Source organism: Accipiter gentilis, chromosome 1 (assembly GCF_929443795.1).
Source record: "Accipiter gentilis chromosome 1, bAccGen1.1, whole genome shotgun sequence".
In the NCBI taxonomy this organism is placed as follows: Eukaryota; Metazoa; Chordata; class Aves; order Accipitriformes; family Accipitridae; genus Astur; species Astur gentilis.
In genome coordinates, this window is record NC_064880.1 from 4,802,079 (window position 1) to 4,829,529 (window position 27,451).

At 38.7% G+C, this 27,451-nt stretch overlaps 1 protein-coding gene across 8 annotated transcripts in view; it reads right to left on the reverse strand.

The window, feature by feature from the left end:
• RERE (arginine-glutamic acid dipeptide repeats) overlaps positions 1–27,451 on the reverse strand; it is a 257,146-nt gene that overhangs the window by 111,703 nt on the left and 117,992 nt on the right. For 7 of the 8 annotated variants that reach the window (XM_049803204.1, XM_049803223.1, XM_049803242.1 and 4 more), the window contains exons 4-6: positions 13,549–13,654; positions 11,939–12,035; positions 8,168–8,272 (exon numbers count right to left, since the gene is read on the reverse strand). In XM_049803204.1, coding sequence (XP_049659161.1) covers positions 8,168–8,272; positions 11,939–12,035; positions 13,549–13,654 — 308 coding nt within the window. Of the gene's footprint in view, positions 1–1,386; positions 1,545–8,167; positions 8,273–11,938; positions 12,036–13,548; positions 13,655–27,451 lie in introns of those variants that run through there. The other variant, XM_049803260.1, reaches the window with a different exon arrangement.

Consider the following 27,451-nt stretch of genomic DNA (forward strand, 5'->3'; position numbering starts at 1 on the left):
GGGAATTGTGCTCTATAAACATTAGTGTGACTTTGCTTCAGCCAATGGCAAAAATGACCAGTGACCCACACTAAATAGGTGTTCTTGCTTTTCATCATGCTGTATAGGTATAAAAGGAAATGGAAAAGGGAATGACACTTCAGATAGCATACAGATACAGATATGGCACTGACATGGGCAAAATTATGCAGTCTTATTCATCATTCATTCCTCAGCTTCTGACCAGAGAAGGAAGGTAGCCCCAGTAATGCACACCACACAGGTAAACGAGGCTGTTTACAGTGTGCAAGGCTAGAAGTAAACCTTCTGCTACAAAGTTCCAGAGATGTCACTACCAGCAACACAAACCATCCTGTCACCTTCAAACTCAATAGGCTCCAGCAACTCGCAAACAAGTTACCCCGATTGACGTATTTCCCCTCAGCGATAGACCCCACGGTGCCGAGATCAGTTCTGCAAGCCAATGGGCTAGGCAGAGGGCCGCGGCAGAACAGCACCCAGTTTTGCACAAGTTCAGATGCTACTGGGAACGAGAACACGCCGCAGAGTCAAGTTTGCTCCCATTCAACGCACCCAAGTCCTCTCAAAGCCATTTATATTTAGCGATGCCAAGTCACTGACGGCTGCCCCACAAGCCAGTTGCAACTGTACTTTCATTACACAAAACTGTAGAGCCCAAGTCCTCTGTTTTAGTCAGATCAGTCTAAATTCAAGCGTTTTGTTAGCCCAATGTGGATATTGCTTACACAGCTGTCACATAAGAACCTTCTCCATGCATAAGACAATATTGCTGCGTTTCAGATGCATTAAGAGTTATTTGCATGTGACTGACAAGCAAGCAGAACCATGCTGGCTACTTCCCCCCCCCCCTCCTTTAACACTTGAGGAAGTATCAGCAGGATCACTGCCCCTCAATCAGAAGGAGAACCACCCATCCTCAGCGCAACCAATGGCTGCTGATCTACGACCCTCCCCGTAACATTATCTAAACAGTCTGTTGCAGGCCCAAACATTTCCTAATAGCCACTTCGGTAACGCTGCAGCCTGCAGAGTGCCTCTGCAGCTCCCTACAGACCTGCCATAAGGTTGGCACGCAGACAGCACAACCGAAATTAAAACTGCACCACGAGAGGGGGGGAAATAAAAAGAAAAAAAAAAAAGAGAAAAAAAAAAGCCCACACAGCTCCTACATGCACCCCTCAGCCAGCAGATTCCCTGCTCAGTGCCCTCATGCACCATACGAACAGCTGCACGGCAAAGCTGATGTGATTACAAGGTTCTGAGGAACATGCAATAGTAATGAAATGATTTCATAAACATTTCAGAAGTCACAAATAACAGCAAAAATCATCATTGTTTAGGGGAGGCCAGAGTGATGTAGCCTACCTGCAGGGGCTGAATGGATCATCCATGACTATGACAGGCTCTTGTGGGTTTAGATGTAATCCTGAACCCTCTACTTAACAGCTAAAACTCTGCCTTTTCCACTCTACCAACTCAAAATGGAGGCACATGCAGTCTGAGAGACCTCAGAGAGCTTTCACTGAGCTTGTGCTATGACCTAAGCCTGCACGCAGAACGCAGAAACTTCGCCCTCGGACTGACAGGACTGAGCATGTGCTGTGACCCTCCCTCATCCACACACTGTCTTACAACGCAATCAATCTCAACCCTGCTGTTTCCGTAAATAAAGCACACTGAACAGACTCTGCAGCTTCTGCATACCAAGCTAGTGTGCAGGGAAGTGGGGCCTTAGCTAGGGGATCTGATACAGCCAACGCTCCAGAGCAGAGCGATGCAAAGCCCGCAGGTCGCCGTTCCAGCACTTTTTAGATCTTCTCCAAGTAAGGCACACGCCCGTTTCCAAAAGGCTTCTAAAAGCCTTTTTTCCCTACTTTGTGATGAGCTTTTAAAAAAATTACATGGATTAACAGGCTTAGAGGTTTTCACAGATGCAAACGACAGAGCTTCACGTTTTCACGTACAATTCATTTGATAGGAAACGAAGCAGGCAAGCTGAATCACAAAATACTTTTATTCCACCTGTCAATAATGCAATATATGAGAACATTTAAAGAGTATGAATACTCAGCCACAATACCATTGTCATTTACAAGCACGTGTGAACACAAGGTGAACCCAACAGGAGCCAGACTTGACTCACTGTTTGAGCTTCCTTCGTCATCCTTGATTTTTGGCATTCCTGTTTATTCATGTAATTTGCAAAAAAATTCTTAGCTACCCATTTATACAAAGGAAATATTCCTTCCCCCTGCAGCACAAAATGCTTTAATTAGCATACCTGACTCCACTTTAGAGTATCTGAGATGCCTTGATTTACTGCAAGGCTAGAGAAGGATAAGAAGTTTCTCAAATTTAAAATTTTAAAAGGTAGAAACAGACCAAGCAAAACATACCAGGCCACAGAACAACCCCAGATTTTTTTCTCTCTCGCAATAATCCAGTGAGAAAACTTTATTATAACATAGGTGGATACAGCTTTCTTGTTGCCTATATTATATTGCCTCCCACCCCCTTCTTGGGAGCCTTCACCAACAGTCTGGCTCCTTCAATGAACCTGCAATAATAATTCAAACGCTCAGTAAGTTGAACCTTTCAGCTACCGTGGCTCTGATGCTACCAAAGCTCATTCATAATCTGAAGGAGCCAGTCCGTAAGATACAGGATAGAGAGGCTAGGCTCACGCTTGTAAAAAATTTTTTAAAATAAATTTAAAAACAAAACACAACCACTCATGATAAAAGTTCCTGTGGGTCTGTTTTTTTTTAAAATAATACTAAGCTATACTAGGCTATGTATTTAAAACTTCCTGAAACACAATAAAGCTTTATAAACTGCTCTAAAAAAAAAAAGAGACAAACCCACTATAACATTCTATCAGCTCACTTCTGTTACAAAAATATTACAGGAGGCAACACACTCAGAACAAGACTGCCTGACCAATTTTCCCAGAGTACAGACTAGAAAAAGGTAAGCACTCCAACTATGTTGCACAGTCTTTACCAGCTGACCGATTCAAGTAAGAACACTTTCAAGGCCAAATGTATCTAGTCTTTATTTCAACTACAACTGAAATCTATTTCTGGATTTTTTTGTTGCTGTTGTTCCACATTGTTTTTTTTCCCCCTCAAGTTCACAACATGAACTTGAGAAAAAGTTCTCAGCTTTTATGCTACCCTCCAGTTCAGAGATAAATTGAGATATGGATACACATAAATAATATACTCCAAAGGATATTAATAAAGTGTGATATCAGCCAGAAACAACAACCCACAGAAGTTGTACATCCATTTATCTAAATACAGGTTTTTGGGAGGGATTTTTGTCTGTTTGTTTAAAAGGAATCAACTGCAAGGCACTTCAACTCAAGACAACACCTACTGATGTGAAGTGAGGGTGCTCACCATCTTCCATAATTCTTCCCCAGGAATATTAGACAAGAGTGATACTAAACAACTTCGCTGTAATTTAGTAAGACATACAGAAGCCATCTGTTTCACATCACATGGGCATACCATACAAACAGTCCCCAAATTCCCCCATCAGCAGGATTCCTGGTTATATTTAAAATTTCTAAACCTATTAAAAAAAAAAAGGGGGGTGGGTGGGGGTGTGACACCACAGACACGACGACCTGTAATACGCTGTAGGAATTGTCTTATTTAAATAAATTAGACCACAAACCGTCATAGTGTTCGAAGTGTAAGCATAACTCAGGTTCTGATTTAAGACATAAGAATGGATACGTTTAAAAGCCTTTATGATCATTTTACCCTCTATCACTGTCCTAGGCGCTATTATATGCATAGAATCAAAATATTCTGACTGCTAAAAATTAACCAGACAAAAAGGATCAAAATAGCAATACAGAGCTCTGCAGTCCTCTTGAGCCTCTGTTCACATTTTGGTTGTAGATATCAATTCATCATTCAACTACAATTTTTTATAAAGAAGGGCAACATTAAGAGGAAGCTCTGAAAATCCTACTTACACACATCTCCACACTGGTTTCTTGACTTCCTAAGAATATACACTATCCTTCACTGTTTCTAGACCCAAAACTTGTATTCTACCCACTATGCTTTCCATTGAAAGCAGAGAAAAAGAAAAAAGAAAAAAAAAAAAAAGAGGCTCTTGATTCAGACTTTCAACAGAAATCCCCTTCCAGACAACATAAAATAGAAAGCCATGAAGGACAAGAAAATGCAAGAGCAAGTCACCTTCAACTTCACTCTTGGGAACACTCCTCTTAGAGACACACCAATGCTCATTTAGCTCACATCACCCAACAAGAACACTTCAGAAGAATAAGTTTAAAAATAAAGGAAAAGCAAACATTGTGGAATAAAAACGCAGACAAGATCCCGGTCTTTCCAAAACATCTATTCAGCAAATTCACCCACGCCTTGAATGTTTGGTATTATTTTGTTCTACAATGCAAAACAATGTTGTGGAAGAGTAGTTTTGATTCATGGCCATAAAAACTGTTAGCAGAATAATGCCCGATTATTTCCAAGTAAAAATTCAGTAGCATTTAAATCTATCTATATTTACAGATGTCAGCATCAGACAAAACTTTGTAATGTATTTGTTTACTCCTGAGATCAAAGAACTGACTGCCTAGTACATGCCAGTACACTACAAAAACAGGCCAATACCAATAGTGGCATTTGGCACGCCTGCATCCTCGAGTAAGACAGTTCAAAGTTGTTTCTCTAAGTCCATACAGGACTTCAGAAGGACTGGAAGAAGTTCTTGCCAGAATCAGCTACATCTGACACTATACTCCAGATAGGGTAATAACTAGAGTTGTCGTAAATGAGTAGTAAGATGTGAGCTGGTGAAACACAGCTATCTGAGGTCAAGCGGCATGTTCAACAGCATTCCCAAGCCTTGTTGCATATTTCTTTTTAACAGACAGAGCTGACTTCTGACTCGAATACCAAGAAATCAAACAGCTTAACTCAAGCTAGTGCAGTTACTGATTTTTTTTTCCCCCGAAGTGGTACATCAGGTCTGTTTGTCTGTTAATGCTTCTTGACTGCTATTCTATACACTCTGAAATGCTTCTAAACTCATTTCAGGGCATATACAATTCACCTAACATTTCTTCTTTGATAAAGCATTGGTCTTATCTGGCCATCTGGGGAACCCAAAAGTTTGAGTGGGATTCCATGTGAGTGGAGTCAGAGCAGTCACTTCTCTAAAGAGACATGAAATTAATTATTTTAAAGTACTTAGCATAAAATGATTTTTCTTTCTCAGCTGGCTATACAAGTTTAGTGGATGCATTTCACACTCTTGAGAGCCGGAACATATTTCAGGTCTACTTACTAGCTTGATTAACACTCTATTCAGGGTGATAACACCCAGACTTTAGCTTTAAGATTAGTTTAGGTTTTTATTCCACAATCAGATTTTTCTCACTGAGGTGAGAATTACCAAAACATAGTGTGTAATCTTTTACCTAACTCTATAAGGAGGGGGGGGGGGGAGGCAACCAAAACAAAACCAAAACATTCCCCAAGCAAACAAACCACCAGCTTGATATACACTCTAAAGAAAAAAGTTATCCCAAAACGCACAGGTTTACCACTTCTAGACCACAGAATGATCAACAGGATCACAGTTGGTATTCCCCAAGCTAAACCTATAGTCAGCAAGCTTTCAAATAGAAAAGACAAAGCATAGTTTCTTTTAGTGTGCTCTAAGAACAAAAGGGCCTCTTGTAACACATCCACCACACCAGTGTTTTGGATGTTTTGGGGGCCTGGGATTTTTGCAGGTTGTTTTGCAAACAGAACAACAGGAAAACATAGAGAATAGTCAGATTCCCAACACACTGAGCTGCCTTTGAGAGTCTTGGAGAAGTATACGAGCATCTTATGCTGAACACAAAATAAAATCACTCAAACTGAAATATATCGTTGTAGATGCAATCCACAGCTCAAGCTTGTTTGATCTAAGAATGTATCCTATCACACATTTCTACGAGTCAGTTCAGGGGGTCACACTGCAGTATTTAGAACCTTATCTACAACATACTATTACTTCAAGCTACCATGAACATTCTCCATCCTATCCACGTGAAACAACACTACATCAGAAAAGCAGATCAAGTTGAAGATGAAGGGGTTTTTTTCATAGACAAACCACCAACAGTTCATCCTGGAATGTGTGTTACAATACTTTTTACTTCCAAAAGCAAAATAGATCTAGAATTAGGTATTCAAAGAAGCACGCACTGGTATGGGCAAGCAGTAGCAAACACAAGGTCAAAAATAATCGAGAAACCTAGACTCAGCTCCTTTTTCTCAACCTCTTCCCATTCCAAGACAAATACAGACTTGAAGACCTAAAATTAGGAAAAAAAACACTGACTGCAACCAAATGAAGAAAAACCTACATTTTGAGAGCTGGCTAGTCTGAGTAATTAGCTGATCACTAAGTGCTATGCTTTGTCATTTCATCGATCTTTTCAGGCTCAGTCATTTTCTAATAGCTGGAAGAATTAACAGCTACTTCTACACAGAAAGTGAGTTTAAAACTGCACTGGCAACTCGCATAAATGGCACTTCATAAGAGAAATCATCCATTAAACACAGAACTTGAACACTAATACAAATAGTTAATTTAGCATTCACACCCTCAAAACCAAAATGCATTGAAGAAAGGTGACAAAGTTAAATATAGGGCCCAAGCATGGTGCTGAATATCAGAGAGGTGTATCATGACAACCTTCATAAATGCCTCACCTTGTCAGACTGCTCCAAAAAACCCCACGATGTTACAAGAACATTTTAAAAAGTATTGTACTTTAAAATATTATAGGATTTCATGCCCTTTTCCCAGAGCTCAGCACCATACACTAGCAAGATTGCCTCCTAGGGACTTACACTGACACCACCTGCTATGAATGTAAACTGAATCGATTAAGGGAGTTTATCCAGTCCAATACCCTGCCTTAGACACATGGACAGTTTAAGACACTTCAGAGTAAGGTACAAGAAACCTCATAAATAGGTAATTACATAATAATATGCCCACACATGGAGTTTCTTCCTAACTGCAAGCAGTTAGTGGTTCGCTATGCCCTGAAGGATAAAGATTCGTATCTGCATTCAAAAAGTACATCTACCATGTAACAATTCAAGTGTTTATTATTTATATGCCTATCTAATCCCGACTGAAAATAATACTTTTCTCAACAATATGTCTAGAAATCAAGGTCCACAGCTAATTGTTTTCTGCATTGAAAGAAAAAAAAAAACTTTCAGTAGGCAGAGACCTTGCTGAGCCCTGTTACGTGTTATTAATCTTTTACTCAAGTGCTCACAGAAATATGCCCCTAGACAACAAACTATTTAAGGCTGGCATTTGTAAGGCATTCTCTGTGTTTACAAAACTACATAAATGAAAAATAACCAAAGAGTCATAGTTTGGACCTGAAAAATAATGAACGTACAGTCTAGTATCAGCTTTGCTTTCCAAACACAGCTGATAAAGATTGGTTGGACAACTTCCAGGCAGATCAAAAGAACTGTGAAATGAAAAAGCATGCTGAACATACCATCTTCAAATATGTATTAACTCCCCCCGCAAAGTTCTTTCTGTACCTCTAATTTGCTCTAGGCCAGCAAAGCATAAACTAGGATTTGTTGATATGGGACCCTATGGGAGTATTTACACATGAAAGCATGAATTTCCACACTTAAAAACTTCCAATTTGATTTCTTAAAAGTGTGTAAATTTCAACATCGCTTACTAGAAGATGTGAATGTATTTTTAGAAGTATTTTCAGGGTGTGCACTTAGTCAATGAGACAGCTTAGAATTCCTGCTAATGTTTGCAACCTTTAAAAAAATGTCACACTTCTAAAAACCTGTTTGGAAGCAGTACGTTATTTACCCAGAGATGCAACCAGATGTCACGACTCGCTGCACAATTTTGCCATCTACTCTTAATTTTTCTCCTATACATATACTCAGCAGGAAGATGTAGCTCCTCCATCACATTCCCTTTCACCCCACCCCACCTTCCTACCAGCCTCATACCCGATTTTACTTTTTCTTCCCTTGAGTAGTTTTCCCGTTCCTACAGGCTCAGATAAGCGGTAAAGCTTGCCTTTAAAAGTATCTTCACTTACCTTGTCTCTGGATTATAGCCCAGTATGTAGAAAAATGAATCCACTCGGGCTTTAAACTCTCTAGCAGCAAATATGTCAGAGAAATGGGAGATATTACACTTCCCTCTGAAAGAAAGAGGGAAAATGGTATTAGAATTCTACCTTGAATAACAGCTATTTTAATTAAGTGCTACTGCAATCTGTGTATAAGCCACAGATATCCTTGTGTTCTCATAAATGTCTAAAACATCATAAATATAAGCCTATTGTAACTAATAACCATGCAGATTCTCCCCATGGTGGAAAGGGAAGAAAAATCCAGTTACAATGTCTCAGATGGTGTTCTACAAACATTCATTAATTCTCATTCAGCCAGCCCATAGTCCTGAGGAGCCCAAATTTAATCAGACTGAGGAACAATATCTACCCTAGAAATACAGTCCTGAAAGTGCCTTATTTTCAAAGTTTTTACAGTCCTATTACACTTATGTCTTCAAGGTAGATTAAAAAAAAACTCTACTATTCATATTATTTTGGAAGTCAGCTTTTTATTTAGAAAGCTAAATAAAACTTCAGTTTAATAACACTTCCAAATAGAAAGCACAGCTATGCTGTTTTTAGCAAGACTGCAATCCTAACAATGCAAATTCCAAACACATAAAAGCTTCTTCTTTCTACTTGTATACATGAGAGTAAAACATATAAAGACATTATTTAAAAAAGAGAGAAAAGGAAAAGGGGATTTATTAGCTTGTTCTACAACAGATTGTTAATAATATTTTTTAATAGAGTTGGTTGATGAGGTCATTATCCTTAAGGATGAGCATGAAGACTAGCCATAAGAAGTTGCATCTCATTTCCTCAAGGGTTTGTTGGACTATTAATGTTCAACAGCTGCCCGTGTTTTGTCATTCAATGCATTGCAGTTTACTGTCACCAAGTAAATCAGATCAGAAGTAGGCAGAGACAAATGGGCCAGACAGCCAAAGAGTTAGTGCTTTTTATCTAAACCTGATTCAATGCAATAAAGAAAGCACAAGATTTTACTCTTTTTCAGTATGTCAAGCTTTCTAGTATTAATGCAGATAGCATCTCTTTCCACTTGTACTTACTGAATAGTATTTGCTATTATAAATAAGCTGCTATTGGGCTTATTTAACATTGTAAAAAGGTTTGCCAGTCTTGGTAAAAATTGAATGAAAAGTGCTGTTGCCACCAGTACACCAAGACGAGTAATTATTTTGTCTGTAACAATACTGGATCTGTTTGCCTAGTCTTCTCAGCAGAGCTTAGAAGTACTGCATACTTGAAAAACTGCTCTAGAAAGTTTAAATCCTAAGCTTGCTTCCCTCCTTAATCTTTTCATGGCAAAAGCACTTCAAAAAGGCTTACCAATCAGGAGCCACTAAGAACTTGGCCTCGGAACACAAGCTCTCCGATACACAACATGAACTACTACAGGTGAGGAAAAAAACACACCAGAAGGATGAAGGATGAATAAAGTTGCCAACTATTTTAAGACAAAATCAATATGGCTATCCTGTGAGCTGAGGCTGCATAGTCGTCCCTATGATTGCCTAATTCTCAGTCAACTGCCTTTCTGGCAGAGGACAAAACAACACTGGGTATTGCACAGGTCATGCCAGGTTATAATGGAACATTAACAAGGTCCATAATTGAGATGTCACACAGAAATACTGAAAGACAAACTTGTTCACTAATATTTATTTTATCCCTGGTGGCTGAAGCTAGCTTCCCAGTTTAGTCATTTAGAAAGAAAGAAAATAGGAAGGGCTATTTGTTTTGCTGTTTCATGTTAAATTCACATTTTAAAAGTATTTTGAGGAAAAAGATTTAGTTTCCTTTCAATAATTCATCTGACAGTTAATAAGCATTTTCCAGATAAGTTTATATTATCTACATTCGTGAAAGCAGTACATCTTTGTTCATAGCATTTCAGACAAGTAGTACTACATAATACCACAAAGTTTTACCATATATGTAAAAAGGACATAACTTCTATTATACCCTTCCAGAGAGATCTACAAGCATCCTCTAGTTAAATTTTTCCACTGGTTAGAGCAGAAACTGGTAGTTACTGGTAGTTACGATCATTGGTTTCATTTCCCTGTTTGTCATCAATTCATTTGTGTGACCAGAGCCAGTTGTTTGCAGAGGGCAAAGAAATAATCGCATGTTATCATAAATTAGAATTTCACGTTAACCTTCCTTTCACACATCACAATACGCTCTGCCTACTCTATGTTCTCAAACTGTAAGAACACCACGTGCAACCACCCTTATGTTCATCTTGCACACTGAAAATTACTGACATGTATTAATCACAATTTGCTACAAAAGAATCAGCGACAATAAAATCTTTATCCTGCAAAAATCTATTCTCTCAATTATCAGCATCTGCAAGCCTGTAAGGATTACCAAAAGTATGAACAATCCAGAACACAACAAAACAACAGTGAAACCATATGCCAACAAAGAGAAACAAAAGAGCGATCTGAAAGGTGACTGCGGCATGCACTTCGCAACAAAAAGGCAGCAGATAAAACACAAGACAGATTGAAGAAGTGATGGGTTTGGTCTTTCAGCATCCTTCACTCTTTTTGGAAGGGGAGAAAAGAAGGTTATTTTTTAAGATTGCTTGGTATACACATATATTCCATTTTTACCTTTCCATTTTTATATTTGCTTTAAAGAAACAGAAAGGATGTAGAAGAGAAGTTAAAATACTCCCAGGGATAAGTCCATACGCATAGTTCAGTTTCTCTCTGTTTAAGCAGAGAGTTGTTACATTTCCAACACTGGTTCCATCAAGACAGCCAACCTCCTGCTAGCTTGTTTCTAAGCATGCCAATTAATATTGGAAGGCGACCTTCTGTAACTCAGAAAAGGCACTGTGGAATTTCATGAGATTATAGTACACCACTGGAATTTTCCGAGTTTATAAAAAAAAGTCTAATATGTAAATCAAAGACTTCTTCCCAGCCATGTAACAGAAGCTGCAGCTAGCTTGTCTTGAAGTAAGCGGCTTCAGCAAAGTGACTCTGAACAAACAAATATCTCCAGATGGTTCTAGTGAAATACCATCTGAGCGTTATTATCAGGGAGATTATTCAATTTGCATTTTGACAATATCCACGCATGTTCGGCACATTGAAAAATCTGCTGAAAAATAATGCCTCGCTGTTTCTATTTGAAAACATTAAGTTATGGTGTATACCCTCAGCAAAGGTTAGCCACTTAAGTTAAAAACTCAGTGAGTAAAGAGAGCAGCAACCTCCAGGGAAGGGCAGATGGTACAGAGAACAATACAGGGGTCCATTACCTCCTGTCTGTAGAGCTAGTTTTAATGGAGCTCTTAGCTGAGCTGCAACAATGACAAGTGCCGCAGAGAAAAAGCCTTTAATGCAATTTAATCAGGGCAACATCCTAACAGTCACTTTACTAGGAGATGCTATTGTTAACAGTGAAATCAAACACAGAGGAGGGAAGGGTAATATTTCTGCAGGAACTAGCAATAACCTAAATTGGCAATGATGGGAAACAATATCTTCTGAGCAACATTGATTAACTGAGATTAAAACGATACTGTAGAATTACAGCTCCTTTTAGAATGAGAACAGATAACACAAGTTAATTACTGTAGGAGACGAGGAGAAAGCTGAACAGTATGCTAATCATCCCCACACAAAACCAGAAAAATCACCTCTCTCTCTCAATAAGGTTTTTTCTCATCTACCTCTGAGACACTGCACCACATCCTCTGTAACTTACCTGAGGGCAGCAGCGTGGTAAGTGTCAACATAATCTGAAATGAAGAGCTCTCGATTCTTGATAACTGGGTCTGTAATAACAAGCTCTCGTCCAGAGTCTGCCAGAAAGCAAGAACACAAACAAAAAACCACCAACACATTAGCTGTAATCTGAAAGCAGCTACCGTTGCTATTTTGCAGGTGTTTTTTTTTACAGGTCAAAGTTTGAGGATGTTTCTTAGATACACACTCCTCACTGTTAAGATGACAAACATTCGGATTGTGTACATGACCTGTAAGGTATGGAAACAATGGGATACTCATTTTTTACACATGAATTCTCCTTTGCCACATCTACAGAACTGCTGAAGGCAAAGAGCTTTAGGGGTAGTGGATGACACATCTTACCCACTGACCACTAGACGTGGTCACTCCTGGGTAAAAGGAACTCAGCAAAATTAATTTATCACTGACTTCTGGTTTCCAGGTTAAGGTTTTGGTTATTTTGCATATTTAACCTAAAATCTTCAACAAAATCTTGACAGTACTAACTGCTTAGTGCTCTGACTTTGAGATAAATATTGATATTCATGTTTTAAACACAGAATATTCTCAGTGTTAATGAAAAACTGGAAGACAACTTTTCCCATGACTTCTTTATAATACCTTTGAAGAACACACAAAAATACTTCTCCGCATGCACAAGAGCGTGACACAGAAAAGCAGCCACGTTATCGAAACGCTCACTTTTTGACACTGTGCCTATAATCCCATAGTTAAAAGTCAAATAAATTAGTACAGGAAAGGTTAGATTTGTGCAGCTTTTGCTAAAAGCACACACAAAATGTCCTTAATGCCTGCACAAAGGAGAACGTATGCTCAACTTTGCACTGTCAATGCACCAAAAAGTTGCTGTGTTCCATATTTCAAGCATCAACTTTTATCATCACGATTCACCTTGGAGTATCTTCAGAATTTTAACAGTTGCCTCAAGGAAATTTCCTGGTAAGAATAGAAGCAAATGTTATGTTTCCCCTAGAGGCAAGAGATAAATGACACTGGAATACATACTAAAGTTTCTTCTGCTTCTATTAAACCCAAGACCACACTTGTTTTTGCAAAGAGAAAAGGGGGAAGCTCAGGTACGAGTGCTTCAGTTACATCACTTAATGCAATATTAATCACAGTGAGTATTCATATGTGCAAGGTAGCATGTATGTAAAAAACCGTAGTTCTCATGACACTATGGGAGAGTCACAAAAAACCAGAAAAGATTCACACTTTCTTCAGACAAATTGGTCTTCAGCCAGTTAGGTATTAGTACACTGTCCAGAAGGCCTACAAAGGATCCAATGTTATTTTTCTTTTCTCTCAAGGCATTAGTATAATACAGCACAGTATTTAAATCATACCTGAAATGCATTTGATTATAGCTATATGGTTACAGGACATACACTAGTTAGAACAAACAAGGCAGGTAGGAAACACTATCATCCATCTTCTAATGTATTGTTTTCATCAACAGTCCTTGCTTCATATGCCTATGCAAAAGTATTCTTGCCTTCTGGGCTGTTAAAACTTAAAATTCAGAGTACAAGTAAAGAAGGCCTTACTCTACAGAGCCTAACTTACCATTCTCATTGTGTCTGTCCTGAACCAAATGCTGATAGACTGAATCTGGGACTTCAGACTGGCGATAGTACCATTTGACATTCATAAGGAGGTGGTCCCGTTTACTCTGAAAAAGAAGGTCTAAAGGCATTACTAAAAAGGAAATCCGACCACATCTGACACAATCTTCTAAAGTATAAAATTTGTTTTCACACTGAAGAAAACCTGAGGTAAGACCCAAAAGGAAGGAAAATATATTTCTATCACAATGAAACAAGGGCAATGTGCTAATGACAGATTGACTTTCAAACTAGACAAAGGCAACAAGAACCTACTGCATCATCATGCGTTCTATCTCTATATATCTGACCAGCGAATACTAACCTATTCACTCAAAAAGAAATAACCTAGGAAAAGAAGGGGCAGGGATCAGAAATGGGTTGAAATTTTTGGCCTCATCTTAGTCTGCTAATTTCTACAAACAAGAAGTATTAATGGCCAAACACAGAAAAAAGAATACCAATAGTAACATAACTCAAAGCAGCCATTCTTAACAGTAACCAAGAGATACCAGCTTCTCCCCACCCCCACCCCCCCCCCAGGACACATGGCTTCAGACATAATAGTAGATGTTCTTTATTACACCCCTTTACACAAAAGAATAGGATGCTGCACGTCAATCCCAGTAATTATAGACTCTGACTGCTCACGTACCTCACAAAACCAAAGGCAAAATTTACATGAAACTATCTTCCTCAAGGGCTCTTTTTTCATTTGAGAATCCAGCTACCAGTTTGTACCTTCTCAGAAGGAAACTGAAGCATAAACACCACTTAAAAGAGTTTTTAGATCAACTTATTACAGGCTCTCTGCTTCAGTTTATCTTTGAAACCCTTGGTAGCCAATTCCTTCTACGGCTCCAAAACACTTGAAGAAACAGAAGAAGGCCTAAAGGGAAATTAACATTCTTTTGGCATGAGGCAACTGCAAGCACCATTTGTTTTTTCTGGACTACAGTTCTCTAGACCCTTTCTAAGACTGCTCTTAAAACATTCACATTTAAAATTTAAATCACAGGTTACTGGACCAGAAAGTTCTTATCGTCTCTCCTGTTTGCATCAGTCTAGTTGTTACAGCAATTTCCACCCTTTCTGCTTAATAAAAAACATTAAAATCTTGCCATTAAATGCACTTGAAGCCTTTGATGAAAACCACATGTAATACCACAAAAAAACTGCTAGTGGCAGCATTGTGCCAGAAAAAAGTGTTAACTAATCCACTACTACCACGTGTGCTCTGTACCGAGTGCCTCAAAAAAACATTCAAGAACATACTAAGCATACTTCTGCTGTACAGGAGAAACCTGAACCTACTTTTTAAAAAGAAAAAAAAATAATCAAAAACAAAACAAAAAAAAATCAAACCAAAAAACACCCCACCACATTTGCAGTCAAAGACAACAAGCTTGTCTAATGCATGAAAAAACTCAAAAGGACAAAGTCTGAGAGGCAACACTGATTTCTGGTGCCTGCTGTTCAAAAAACGTGGTTGCAGACTTTTCTGTTCTCCTGAAATAAAGTTCTGTGCATCACAGGCTTTATGAATAGTCTCTCTGAGTTCTGAAGTAAAAAAAAAAAAAAAGAAACAAACAGGTAAATGGTCTGTTACCCTCTTGCTAAGAGTTCATAAATTCTCTCAGTGCTAACAAGAACTGCATGCGACAATGATGGGAAACATTAACCCAGCATTTCTCTGCAAATTCCCTTTGCATTTCTTACTCCAGAGGAGAAAGAACCCCTCTTGTGTTACACAAAGCCCTGAAAGCACACTCAGAAAGCATCGCTTCGCGGCACGAAAACTACTCACACATACGGACAGTTTACAACAACCATCAAATCTAATACTTGGATTTTTTTGGTTTGTGCCACTGAAGTCAGGTGTCTTTCAAATACTACAACACTCCACGGAGCACTGTAAAGGAGGCATAAGTACCTACGTATATGCAACCATGAAGGAGGGCTACGAAACACAGATTTGAATTTTGCTGGTGGCGGTGTTTTTGAATAGCAAATTATATCGGGGGGAAGAGGAGGACTAGAAATCTCCACTGTGGTCTGCCAGGGATGGTGCTTACAAATGCTGATCTACAAACCAAATCATCAAAAGTCTGAACAGCAACCGGTAGCCAATAGAGAGATCTGAGAAAAAGTAACAAGTTACTATATCTTGGTAAAAAGAAGAGCTAGTCACGGAGAGGACGAAGGTGGCAAATGATGAATGAATGGATACAAGCTCATATGTAACCTTACAGTGATTCTGCTACGAGGGGACAGTTTTGCAAAAAGAAGCCTGGAAGTGTACAAGTTTTGCGCAAGCTATATCCTTTACATAGGCATACATTAAGATTATGTTACAATAAACGGGAGGGATCAAAACCGTCAAATGTTTTCTTTGTCTTGGCTTCACACAGAGCTGCGAGATGGGAGGTCACAGCTTTATTTTTAATTAGGCCAAGACCGAAAAGGAGATGGTGATGCAACCGCTTCACTTCCCTCAGTTACTTATTGTATCATAGAATGGCACGGGGCTTTTAGCAGCACGGGGATGAGGCTACGGTCAACACTTACAAAGAAAGCATTCTGATACACTCGGATAGAAGAAATTTGGGGTTGGAAGTGAGGTTTTTCCACTTTCTACCGTAAGGGACCACCTCATCCTCTCCCTTCCTCCCACAAGACCCTCCAAGTTTGCCGTTCAGTCAATGCAAAGAGAAGTTTTTGCTTATTGCTATGTCTCCTGTAAGCTTCACTGCAAACGCCCAAGTTGCCCAATATGCATTAATAAAATGGAATAACAGGGGATTACACAAAATCTTATTAGGAATATCCACACATGAACACACAATGAAGGCAGGCATACTGTGTTTTGCAGTATTTTATCACCTCATCACTCAAAAATTCCATACTCTAGGAAGGCATAACATCTACATACAGTCTAGAGCTTTTTGCTAGTTCAAGCATTTTCATTTGATGGGCTGGTACTCATTTCCCAATTTCAAACTTTGTTCTCAGACTCACAGAATGCCTTAGTTGTTCCCTTCACTGTGTTATTCCAAATGTTACCAGTTATTCTGCACAGTGAAAGAGAACAACAACATTTCATCCCCTGAAATCAGATTCACAATCAGGAAGAACACGGGGAACGAGAATGAATTTCAGGAGGCTGGCTGAACTTAGGAAGTTTTCAGGGAAATGATGAATTGCCCTACACTGCAACCTGCCAACATGAATGGTATTGACTTCTTTAGGTTGATCATGTAGTTGTGAGGCATTGTCCGGGGGAAGATTACAATGAAAAAGAAATTACAAGGGTTTTCATAACACAGAAAAGTGGCTTTTCTTTCATTACACTTCAGAAATGAAAATAACATATCTCTAAAAACTACAGAGAAAAAAATGATGAAGGTAGAATTAGAACCAAAACAGATGATAAAAACAATAGACAACCAATCTAAATGGTGTGTATAAGCATAGATTTCAAATCATGGCATACACCAACTTTCTATGCTTTTAACTTCTAAAACCTAAATTTTATGAAATAGGCATTTTAAACTAATTATAAATGACAGGAAAAGATGAACACAGCCACCATACCTATCTTTAAAAATTATCAGACATGTTATGTATCTTTCAAAACAGAAAGAACCACATGCTCCACAAAGCTGACTGCTCTTTGTCATTCGCATCACAGAATGCATGCATATGGCATGACTCAATGCCTCCATATATGAGGAACACAGCAACAAAAATATCTTTTACAACTGACATACGCAACTGACTTTTTACAGAAAAAAAGTACCTGGACAATGCTGCAACTAAAAATACACTGACATACTAATAAGCTGCTATTTGTGCTCTGCTGAGAGCGGATGGGTTTCGGTTGTGGGTTGTTTGGTTTGGGTTTTTTGGGGGGTGGGATCGGATCTCCTTCCTAAATACCTCTTTTTACCATGATTGCTGCTTTTTGTCCAATTAGTTTAAAAGCTTCATCTTGAAAAGTATTTTCTGTATCTATTCTCCACCATGCACGATTTTGTGGGGTTTAACCTGAAGTTTCAATCTCCCTAAAAATACAAAACGTCTGTCTTGTTTTTCACATTTACATCCTTCATTCACAGAAATTCCTAGACATGCCATTTTGTCAGCCAACTTTCTAAATACGTATGTCATTTACAGAGCAGACTATACTCAGAGGTGTCAAGGTGCCAACTTCTGTGGTAGACTATTTATTTCAGAACCATGTGCACACAAAAGAAGTGTCCCCTAGTTCATAAAGCGTTACTTTTTTTTTTTACGCCTTTACATATGAAAAGCTGCAGATAGTCATATGCCAAATTCAGACTTGCAGCAATCACAGCAATGGCAAATGCTTTAAAGCGTCTTTCTGTCAGCTCAAAAAAGACTCCTTCTGCTACAAAATTCCGTTCTACCCTGAAATGAAAATATTGTCTTGCTGCGGTACTCAAAAAGCACTCATTTGGGGGTTGTTTGGTCGCTGCTGGTTTAGTTTTTGTTCCTTTTAAAAAACATGAATCAGTTTTGGACATTCAACAAGAATTAGATAAAATCTGTAAATGGATTAAAGCATCTCAGCTCACAAGCATCTGGTCAACTTCTATTTAAAAATGAGCCTCTCCCTTGAAAGGGAGAAAAAACAACCTTGCCGGTTCTCTTTATAAGTATGAACGTACTGATTTCCACAGCATTTGTGACAATTCCAAGGTGCCAGTTTTCTTTTAGAATACACTTGAAAACAGAGTTACTGCACATTACAATTCGTATCTTAAGAGATTCCACATTCTCTTCCCAGGGTTATGACTAACCAAATTGTGCAAATGATCACAGATGTCCTGCAGATTCTCTCAGAGGGATTTAAGCAGTATCCTTCATTACATGCCCTATTTAGATACCATGTTAAATCACAACTAGCTTTGGAAACAATATACCAAATGCTGGAGATGACAGATGGGCATGCTGGAGTCAGTGAATAGTAGCTATTTCAAAGAAACAAACAGCAAAACAGAAACAAGAAGAAGAACATCTTTCCTTTCAAATATATTTTCAACAACGTAATTTTTCGATCAGAAAAAACTCATCACGTGATTAATTCTAAGCTACCAAATTATTTGTATTATTTTAACAAAATGGTAATGACTTTAACAGTCACTCCGCTGTTCAGAATAAACATCTTGTGCATTGCAGCATAGATGCTCTAGCCTCACAAAGCCAGTTTTCAAGTAGACATCATTTTTTAACACTACAAATTAACCCAACCCTTTGGGGCACTGTTTGTCTCCCAAAAATCATTATTTTGTTTCACACAAACAGTTCTAATTATGCTCCATGACACAGTATTAGCCTGACTCCAGTACAAGTGGTAGATTTGACTTGCTCCACTTGCTGTGCCCCAGCCCTCCCTGGCCCTTCCCCTGCCATGTTGAATTGGTACCCATATTTCCAGTCCTACTGTAGAAGTATTTTTACACTTACTCAATTTTGACATTTACTAATATTCAAAGGAGGGAAAAAGAAAAATAAAGGCCACTCAGATCAGATCCCGGGGGGCGGGGAGGAAGCAGAGGGGGGCCACAAATGAAACTATGTGGCGATCAGGAGCTAAAGAGATACAGCAAGGATCATTTTTCCTCCCACTCTGCAACAGCACATGCAATTTCAGGTTCTCAGGATATCTTTTTGTAGGCTGTTTTCTAATTAAATAAGAAATCTGATCAGCTGTTTGGAAGCCAAGAAAACCCAGCTTGGAAATACAGAGATTATTACTACAAATGAATGTTATTTTTGCAGCTTGATTATTTAATTCAGATGCATGCATATTAACACATAATTACTTCTTGCAAACACAGAAGCATTGTCAAAAGTAAGGGCTATCAGCGTTCGGCAAGAAATAAAAACATTAAATAAGAGCACTAAATACGGCAATGTGCGGTTTAATCCACTCTACCCCTCAAATACAACAACCCAAGAAGGCAGCCCTTTTGGTTCCTGTCCTCTTAACCTGAACCAACACAAAGACTGCAACCTTTAAACCTGTTAGTGTTATCTAATGACTATTCCATCTACAAGAGCTTTTCTAATAGAAACATGCCTTGATGGCTTATCTCAGTGCACAAGGCAGGCCACAAAGAACCGTCGGCTTGATTGAGCGCAGTAATGGAAGGCAGGAAATGAGAAGCCTTGGTTAAGCCGCGGATAATCGATCAGTGTATTCAGTGAAGTGTGAGCTGAGCTGGGAATAAGCTGCCTGGGGTATCAAATATTGCTGTTTCCAGGGTAAAGTTCCATTTCTGTGATCTATGTAGGGGAAAGCATAATTTATTGACAAAACAATATAGGATTTTTTCACAATGTCTTGCTCTTGACATTTTGTGATTGTTTACAGCAAGAATTCCTCTCGTGTCCCTTTTATTCACAAGTTAAACAAATGAAACTCCTTTTGGAATTCATGAAGTCACCTCAGCATGCTGGAAATTAATTCAGTCTTGTGTACAAATGACTCGGAGATGTAAAACAAGCATCACACTCACCTTCCCCTGAATTTCAGACTTCCACACTCAGATGCATATGCACGTGAACGCTCATACACCTTCAGGGATGCACCCGTCCTGAAGACTACACAAGAAACGCAGTCCTTTTGCTCAGAGCCACTCTGAATTTGTTGAGAATATTATTTGGTCTACATCTCTACTACAGTTTCTACAAAGTTTAAAGCAAAACTGTTTGCAAACAACGCCAAACATTACAGAGTATAGACAGGAGTTGCTTCCTCCATAAGGAGAAGGGAAAGCGTACAAGTCCCATAAACATACCTGTAAATCTCAGCTACACACATACCGATATACACACACGCAAGTATAAAACAACAATCTGTTTGCCTACACCTTTAAACAATTGCAAAACATGGCCAAAATTAGTCTTAAATCGTGACTCATCTGCAAGGTTGTGTTTTGTGCCTTGTGGGGAGAGATGGCCAGATAGCCAAAGCCTTAGAATCCAGCTATCAAGGCTCAAGCCTTTTTAGAAACACTAGATGATATGCTACTTATCCGCATGTTAATTCATAGTAGCTGCCATATGTTGTCTCCTAGTGTGGGTGGTTTGGCATTATAGTTGCTAGACTGTCTTAAAAAAATACAGTCTTCAGATCACCAGAAGAACTGTACTATCAAAACTTGCTACACTGTCATTTTATGAACACTAGATGTTCTGGTGGGATCGCTATTATAGTCACAAGGCAAGAACTCTACAGCACGTATGACAGACAAAGAATAATAATGGTAACTGAGAACTAGGGAAAGATCCATCAGCAACTGCAATAAATAGCACTAAGACACTGCATGAACCTTAGTGAATTTAACAGTAAAGTCTGCCTCATAACAATACAGGTTAGCACTGAATTTCATTCTGCTTCAACTAGAAGTGCTTCTAAGACAAATCTCAACAAATTGAGCTATCTGAACGCATTTCTCTCTTCCCTCTGTCTGCTCCTCATAGCTCTGTCTTCCCTTCCACACTTCTACAAAAATCAACTAATACGGAGTAAATGTTACCTACCAGCTCTTATTTTTATTTAGTGTCACTCATAAATCTTCCCTTTCCCTCAATTTCTGCTTTCCAGCTGTTCAAAACATCCTGCAATAATTAAGCCAAAAATCAGCCCCAGTCACCCAAGAGCTGATATGCTCCAATTCAAAGGTGTAAGCAGTATGTAGAACCAGCTTCATCAGCAGACCTTCCCAGTAAAATCAGTATGCTGGGTTAGTTCTTTGTCCGTTGCAGACGCCTCAACTGCTCACCCACCGAAGCAGGGAAGTGCTTGCAGATTTAGAGGTTACAACTCCATTTGGGTCTTTAGGTGGGAGATGTTACACATTAGCACCTCACTACTTAGCCAAATATCACTCCATAAAAGCAACATCAATAAGGAAGAGAGCTCTGCACTCCTAAAATTGCACTTCAGAGATAAGAGAGGCTTCATTCTCAAAGAGCTAGTAACCCTCAGCTAGAATCAGATTCGGACAAACTCTTTCAGACACCTCTATTCCTTTCTTCTGCTACTATTTTCTCACCATTTTCAAACCCAGGTCCTCCAATTATTTGCTTCCAAATGAGCTGCCAAGGGGTGCATGTCAGCAATTCCCCTTGACACAGAGAGGCTGACATTGATTATGCTGAATGCCAACAACAGGATATCAATCTGTGAATTAGGCATCATACCGAAGAAAAAGGAAACACAAGAAACAAATGAAAATACTGTTACACAAATAGTCATTCCTTTCCAAGACCTAAGCCCAGATGGAACAATAGCTTTAATAGGACACTTGCCACGAGCCAAATAAAAGTTACGTCTGTCTTTCTTCAGTCTTGAAAAATAATTCTAAGCAGACAGCTGAAATGGAGTGTTCAGGCTTTACCAGTTTTGTTAAATAATAGGTAATTACTTAAAATCTTATTCTTTGACAGTGTGTCTTAAAGGCACAGGGCCATTAAAATTTAACAAGAAGCCTCCTGCTTTCTACTGAGACTGAAGAAAAAGAGAGGTATGTAAAAAACCCTAGTGTATAAATTACTGGCCCAAGTTAGTTACAGAATGACATACTTATACATGTGCAAAAGAGAGTATGTGCAACTTCATAAAACTCAGTGCAAACTAGAACGGATTAGAACTAAGACTACATGGGTTACTTGAAAACAGAGGACATCAGCCATCTGCCAAAGTAGAAGAGCTTTCAATCCACTGCAACTTCTAAACAGCCCTTCATACCCAGGGCTCTGTAGACTCCTCTCAATATCAAAAGAGCATCCATCTTTTTCCATTGGAACTTCACTCATATTCACGCCCCAGAAAATGTAATCAATCAGCAACTGACATCACCACCTCTGTTTTTAAGAAGATTACAAAAGAGCTCAATTGGGACCAAACAAGAAACTACTCTATGAAGTCTCTGCCCAAGTTATTTGTGTTTTCTGCCCGAATTCCCAAGGCAACTTCCTCCTTACATACAACACCCAAAATTAATCCCATCTTCCCTACTTTGAGATGGCAGTGACACAGAAACAGAGGATCAGAAACACAACCCTTACATCCCACAATACATCAAATATCAGATATTAAATATATACTCATTCATAGAAATTTAACTTTTGAACAATCCAGAAAACAGAATTGAGCACAGCCTCATCCAAGTTTTCAAGGAGAAAAAGAACATTATTCATTTCAGGTAATGACCATAAGAGATTTCTGTATTTAAAACAAACTATAGTATTTATTCCATAAACTTTTCAGCTTTACTAGAAACAAAGCTGCTTACTGTGGCAAAAACTAGCAAGTCAAGTCACCCGTTTCCTATCAGTGAAATACACTTAAGTACAACAATACCCTTAAAATTTCAGTGCAATTCTAAATGACAAAAGATAATTTCATCCTGTAAAAAAAGCAGTTATGCTTAAAAACTGACTGGCTTAAAATAAAACTATCATAAGATCTTTCATTAAGGTTATGGGTCATTGCTTACTACCTCATTTAATCCCTTTGTGGTATCTTTCTGCTCCGTTTCCCTTTTATGTTCTTTGAATCCCATCTGTGGTTCATGGTGTCAGTTATGCTGAGCAAAAGCATAAAGTAACCACACTATTATGGTGTACAACTACCCACGAACAAGCCTGTTTAATTATAGCTGTCAGGACTAGAAGACAGTGTGCCCACCCGTCCCCCCCCCCGCCATCCCCCAAAAGCTTCTGTGGCACAAAAAGCTTTTCCCAATTGACCGCTCCCTTCTTGGGCAAAATAAGCAGCTGCCTACACCAGTGGATCCAAATCAGTTAAGTGTGTATTTCTCTCACAAAACCTGTGCAGATAAACTTTGTGCTGCCTCCATGAAAGCCCAAGAAGAAAGCAGAGTACAGATGCGCACCATCGCTGCGGACAGGCAGCTGGGTCCATCCAGGCTTACTATTTTTGTTTTAGCAAGCCCCATCTCCACTCATTTCCCACGTAACGTTGCGTTGTGCTCGTGCTGAAGCTTCTTCACAACACATCAAGCTACTGCATTTCTATATGTGCATATATACGGTACCCTCAGCTCTATTGTACAAAAATCACAGATGAAGCAGTGGAGATGCCGCATCTCAGCTATTATTTCTGCAAGTATCACGGAAGCCCTATACGAAAGACACAAACAGGAGTGAGAATTCATTAAGAGGCTGTAATTAAAATCACTACTAGAGAAAGCAATAAGCACTATTTTTGATCACAGCATCTCTGTTCACATTTGCTGCTTCTACGAACTCCACTTTGATTACAGATTACGCCTCTCCCACAGAAGCAAATTTGGTAGCAAGCTGCTGACACAGTATTGATAGCGACCCTCCTTAACACACGGGCTTATTAGCATTTCTATTGCTGCATTGCATACGATACACATTGTACATCAAATACACTCTGTGTCAAGCATAATAAGCAAACAGTTACCTAACAACTAATGGTATTACAAATGCATTTAACTAATCATTGAATATATGCTCTGGTAATTAAATTCCATTAAGGTTTTTTAAGCATTAGCCCAAAGAAACGCAACACCGAAATGAAGATACCATTCAGACTATGCCTGACATTTGCCATTAAATGTCATTTATAGTATATAGCTCAAATCTAATTGCTGGGCACCACCAGCCGCAGTATTTATCACTTCTATTAAAACAAGCAGGACACAGTGGTGGGACTATTTGAAGCCATCATATACAGTTTAAATAGATTTCTCACTTTTTAAATATCAAGAGGCCACATTTTCTTTAACATCTCACTAAGGGGTTTGCCTTTGAACAAAGAGATACCAAGAGCTAAAGGATAAAACAATCAGGAGACAGTTTGCTCTGCAAACCCGGCACAGAGTTTTAACAGTCATTGCCTAATACTCAGGGGAATTTTATGACAGGAAAAATTAAAGCACCTCTGCAAACTGGCCTGCTTTGCTAGCAAGCTGGGTTTTAAAATTATAAAGAGAGAGGAAAAAAAAAAAAGACTGATCAGCCAGATCCTGTGACTTGGCTATTTCACCACATAAGCAAATGCTGTTCCTATGAGGAAACAAAGTGTATTTGGAAAATAAATGCCTGGAAAGTAAATGTTTCCCTGTGCAGCTTCTCAGAGGACGTAAGCATTAGCTTATGAAATGGTCAGTTACTTAAATGTTTACATCCTCCAAGAAACTGCACCTAACATGCTGTGTTATAGAAAAAGCTAGCATTTTAAACCAGGGGAAAAAAAAACCCAACAAAAAACCAAACCAAAAACCCAGAAACAGTTTTCTACACACATGCTTCATATAATAGGGTGTTCAGCCTGGCTGATAAACAGGGTCATTACATAGCCTTAGTAAAAATAATACTGTCAGTAATTAACATGAAACAAAACAGAGCAGCTAATCAAGAAAACAAAACAGCAGTCTTAAAAATATGTCAAGTTGTAGACGATACAACTGTATCTTACTGTGCAGGGAATGTCTAATACAGATTGTTGCTGTCTGCCACAATATCAATAGCTAGAATTAGCATCACTAGACTTTGTATCTTTTCTTTGTATTTATATGTAAATCAGTACTAAATAAATATACCCACAACCAGGACCACAAGCTGCAATCTAATCTAAACCTGTAGATTGGAAAGATGGCCTCCATTCATCTGGAAATAGCTAGATATTGAAAATGCTAAAATCAGAAATAACTACACTGGAGAAAAAAGTGGATGCATTTACCTGCTATAAAAGAAAAATGCTCAACGGAAAAGTTGGGCGAGGTACAAAGGAAAAAACCAAACCTCTTCGCAGGCACCGAAAGTCATGTGTGAACGTACAGAAAACTAAGATGAACCACAAGAAAAGGAGTTCTGAAAGAGATATATAGTTTTTAAACATACAGTACGCATATCAGGGACACCATCTGCACTCTCACTCGAATTAAGACTAAAGTGAATACAGACAGCCAAGCTAATATACAATTCTAAGGCTAAACATTTGTCTTGGGCTATATAATCGTCACAGCACTACAACTCTAACAAATGAAGGTACTAATAGGTTCCATTTTAAAAAGTCAAGGTGTTAATTCAGTCAGAGATCCAGAAGTAGAGTGCTTTGAGACCAACTCATAGTTCCATAAACCATTCAGTCCTCCTGTAGAATTCAAATTAATTTACTTCATTACTAGAGGCATTGGATGGAACCCATCTTTGCCAGATTCAAACGCTCTTGACTGAGAAATCATCACGTACTGTTATTGAAAGTTTATACCTTTCCCACTGTTCTGGGCACAAGGATTTATACAAAGCCTATCATCATAGCCAATTTTTTTGCAGACTTATTGAAAACAACAGGACACCTGATTAAGAATTCTGTGTGAAACCATTACCTATAATAGCAGAAACTGGCAGAGTACCTTACAAAAAAAAGAAAGAAATTTCATAAAGCAAACCAAAACACCCTAACCAAGTGTTACTAAAACTTATTAGGGAAATCTGCGTAAAACCTTATTTGACTGTTTTAGAGATAGCTCATTATTTAGATGGGTTTCCTTTTACTAAATACAATCATCTCGGCATGACTTAAAAAATTGTTTTTAAAATCACCATGAACTTAGTTCTGCAAACTCCTTACCAGGAGTCTCACTTGGGGAAAAAAGCGTTAAGAGACTACATAATAAAATTAGATGCTCTCCCTCTCCTTGACACATACGTTAGAGGGAGAAGCCTACTCAAGTCAGTAATGAAGCACATATTTGAGAAGCTAGTGCAATTATCTAGAGTTCTGGCCACATCATCTCTCTGACTGCTGCTTGTCACAAGCTCGTGTATGTGACTGCACAGACCAGCATAGGGCACAGACCATGAGCTCCAACACTTGGAAAGTTCCAAGGTTGCTGCCAGCCTGGAAGGGATCTCTCCTGTATCACTTGGAACTGGAGAGAAGAAATAAAATGAAAAAGAAAAAAAAAAAAACAAAAAAACCCCAAAAATATTAAAAAAGAGTCCTAGCTCACTGTGAGCCTGACTCTAAAAGGTATGGAGTTACCTGAGTATTTATTACCTTAGGAAAGTGAAATAAAATATTCATGCACTGGCACAAGCGACACTGACAAATTCATTTTCCAATACTTGAACTAATGTAAACTACAGAACTTGTCCTACAAGTGCTTTCCAATGAGTACAGTAATAAATGAATCTTTAATATAATGCAATATTAGCTCAAATTTAAATATTTACTATGCAGTTAGCATATTTCAAATGCAGGCATGCTCCAGATACTCTCCCAGCTGTTTATTTTCCTGGCCCAATGTCTTCACTGACAAATAGCACCCTTGGTTTAATCACCTCTCCACATTGAGCATCAAAAGGCAGATATTAAATACCAACTACAGCTACTGTATTAGCCCTCTTCGGCATTAAGAGCAGTCAACATGTGGGGAACGGAACACATTCAAAGGACGTACTCTTCCTCATCAGAAGTGAAGATTATGCGGTACACTTACACCAAGTAGCAGGTTACACTGGAAGACTGCAGAGAGCATCGTGACAGCTGCAGTTTCCAGATGAAAGATTTATGATGATATTTTACCACAGTTAATGGAATTTCGCACTTCAGAGTGTGAAGTTTTTAGCTTAAAGGCCCAAACTACTTCAAAACTCAAACAGCTTATATTGAAAGAATGTTCTGAGGGCTCAGAAAAGCACATAGAAACAGCATCTGAAATCGGTATATAATTTTCAGATATTTCCTTACAAATTTGCCTCAGCTAATGCAGGGAAGCATTCAATCACGGTCCATACTGGCGATCATAATCTTCTTTGATCATGAGCAC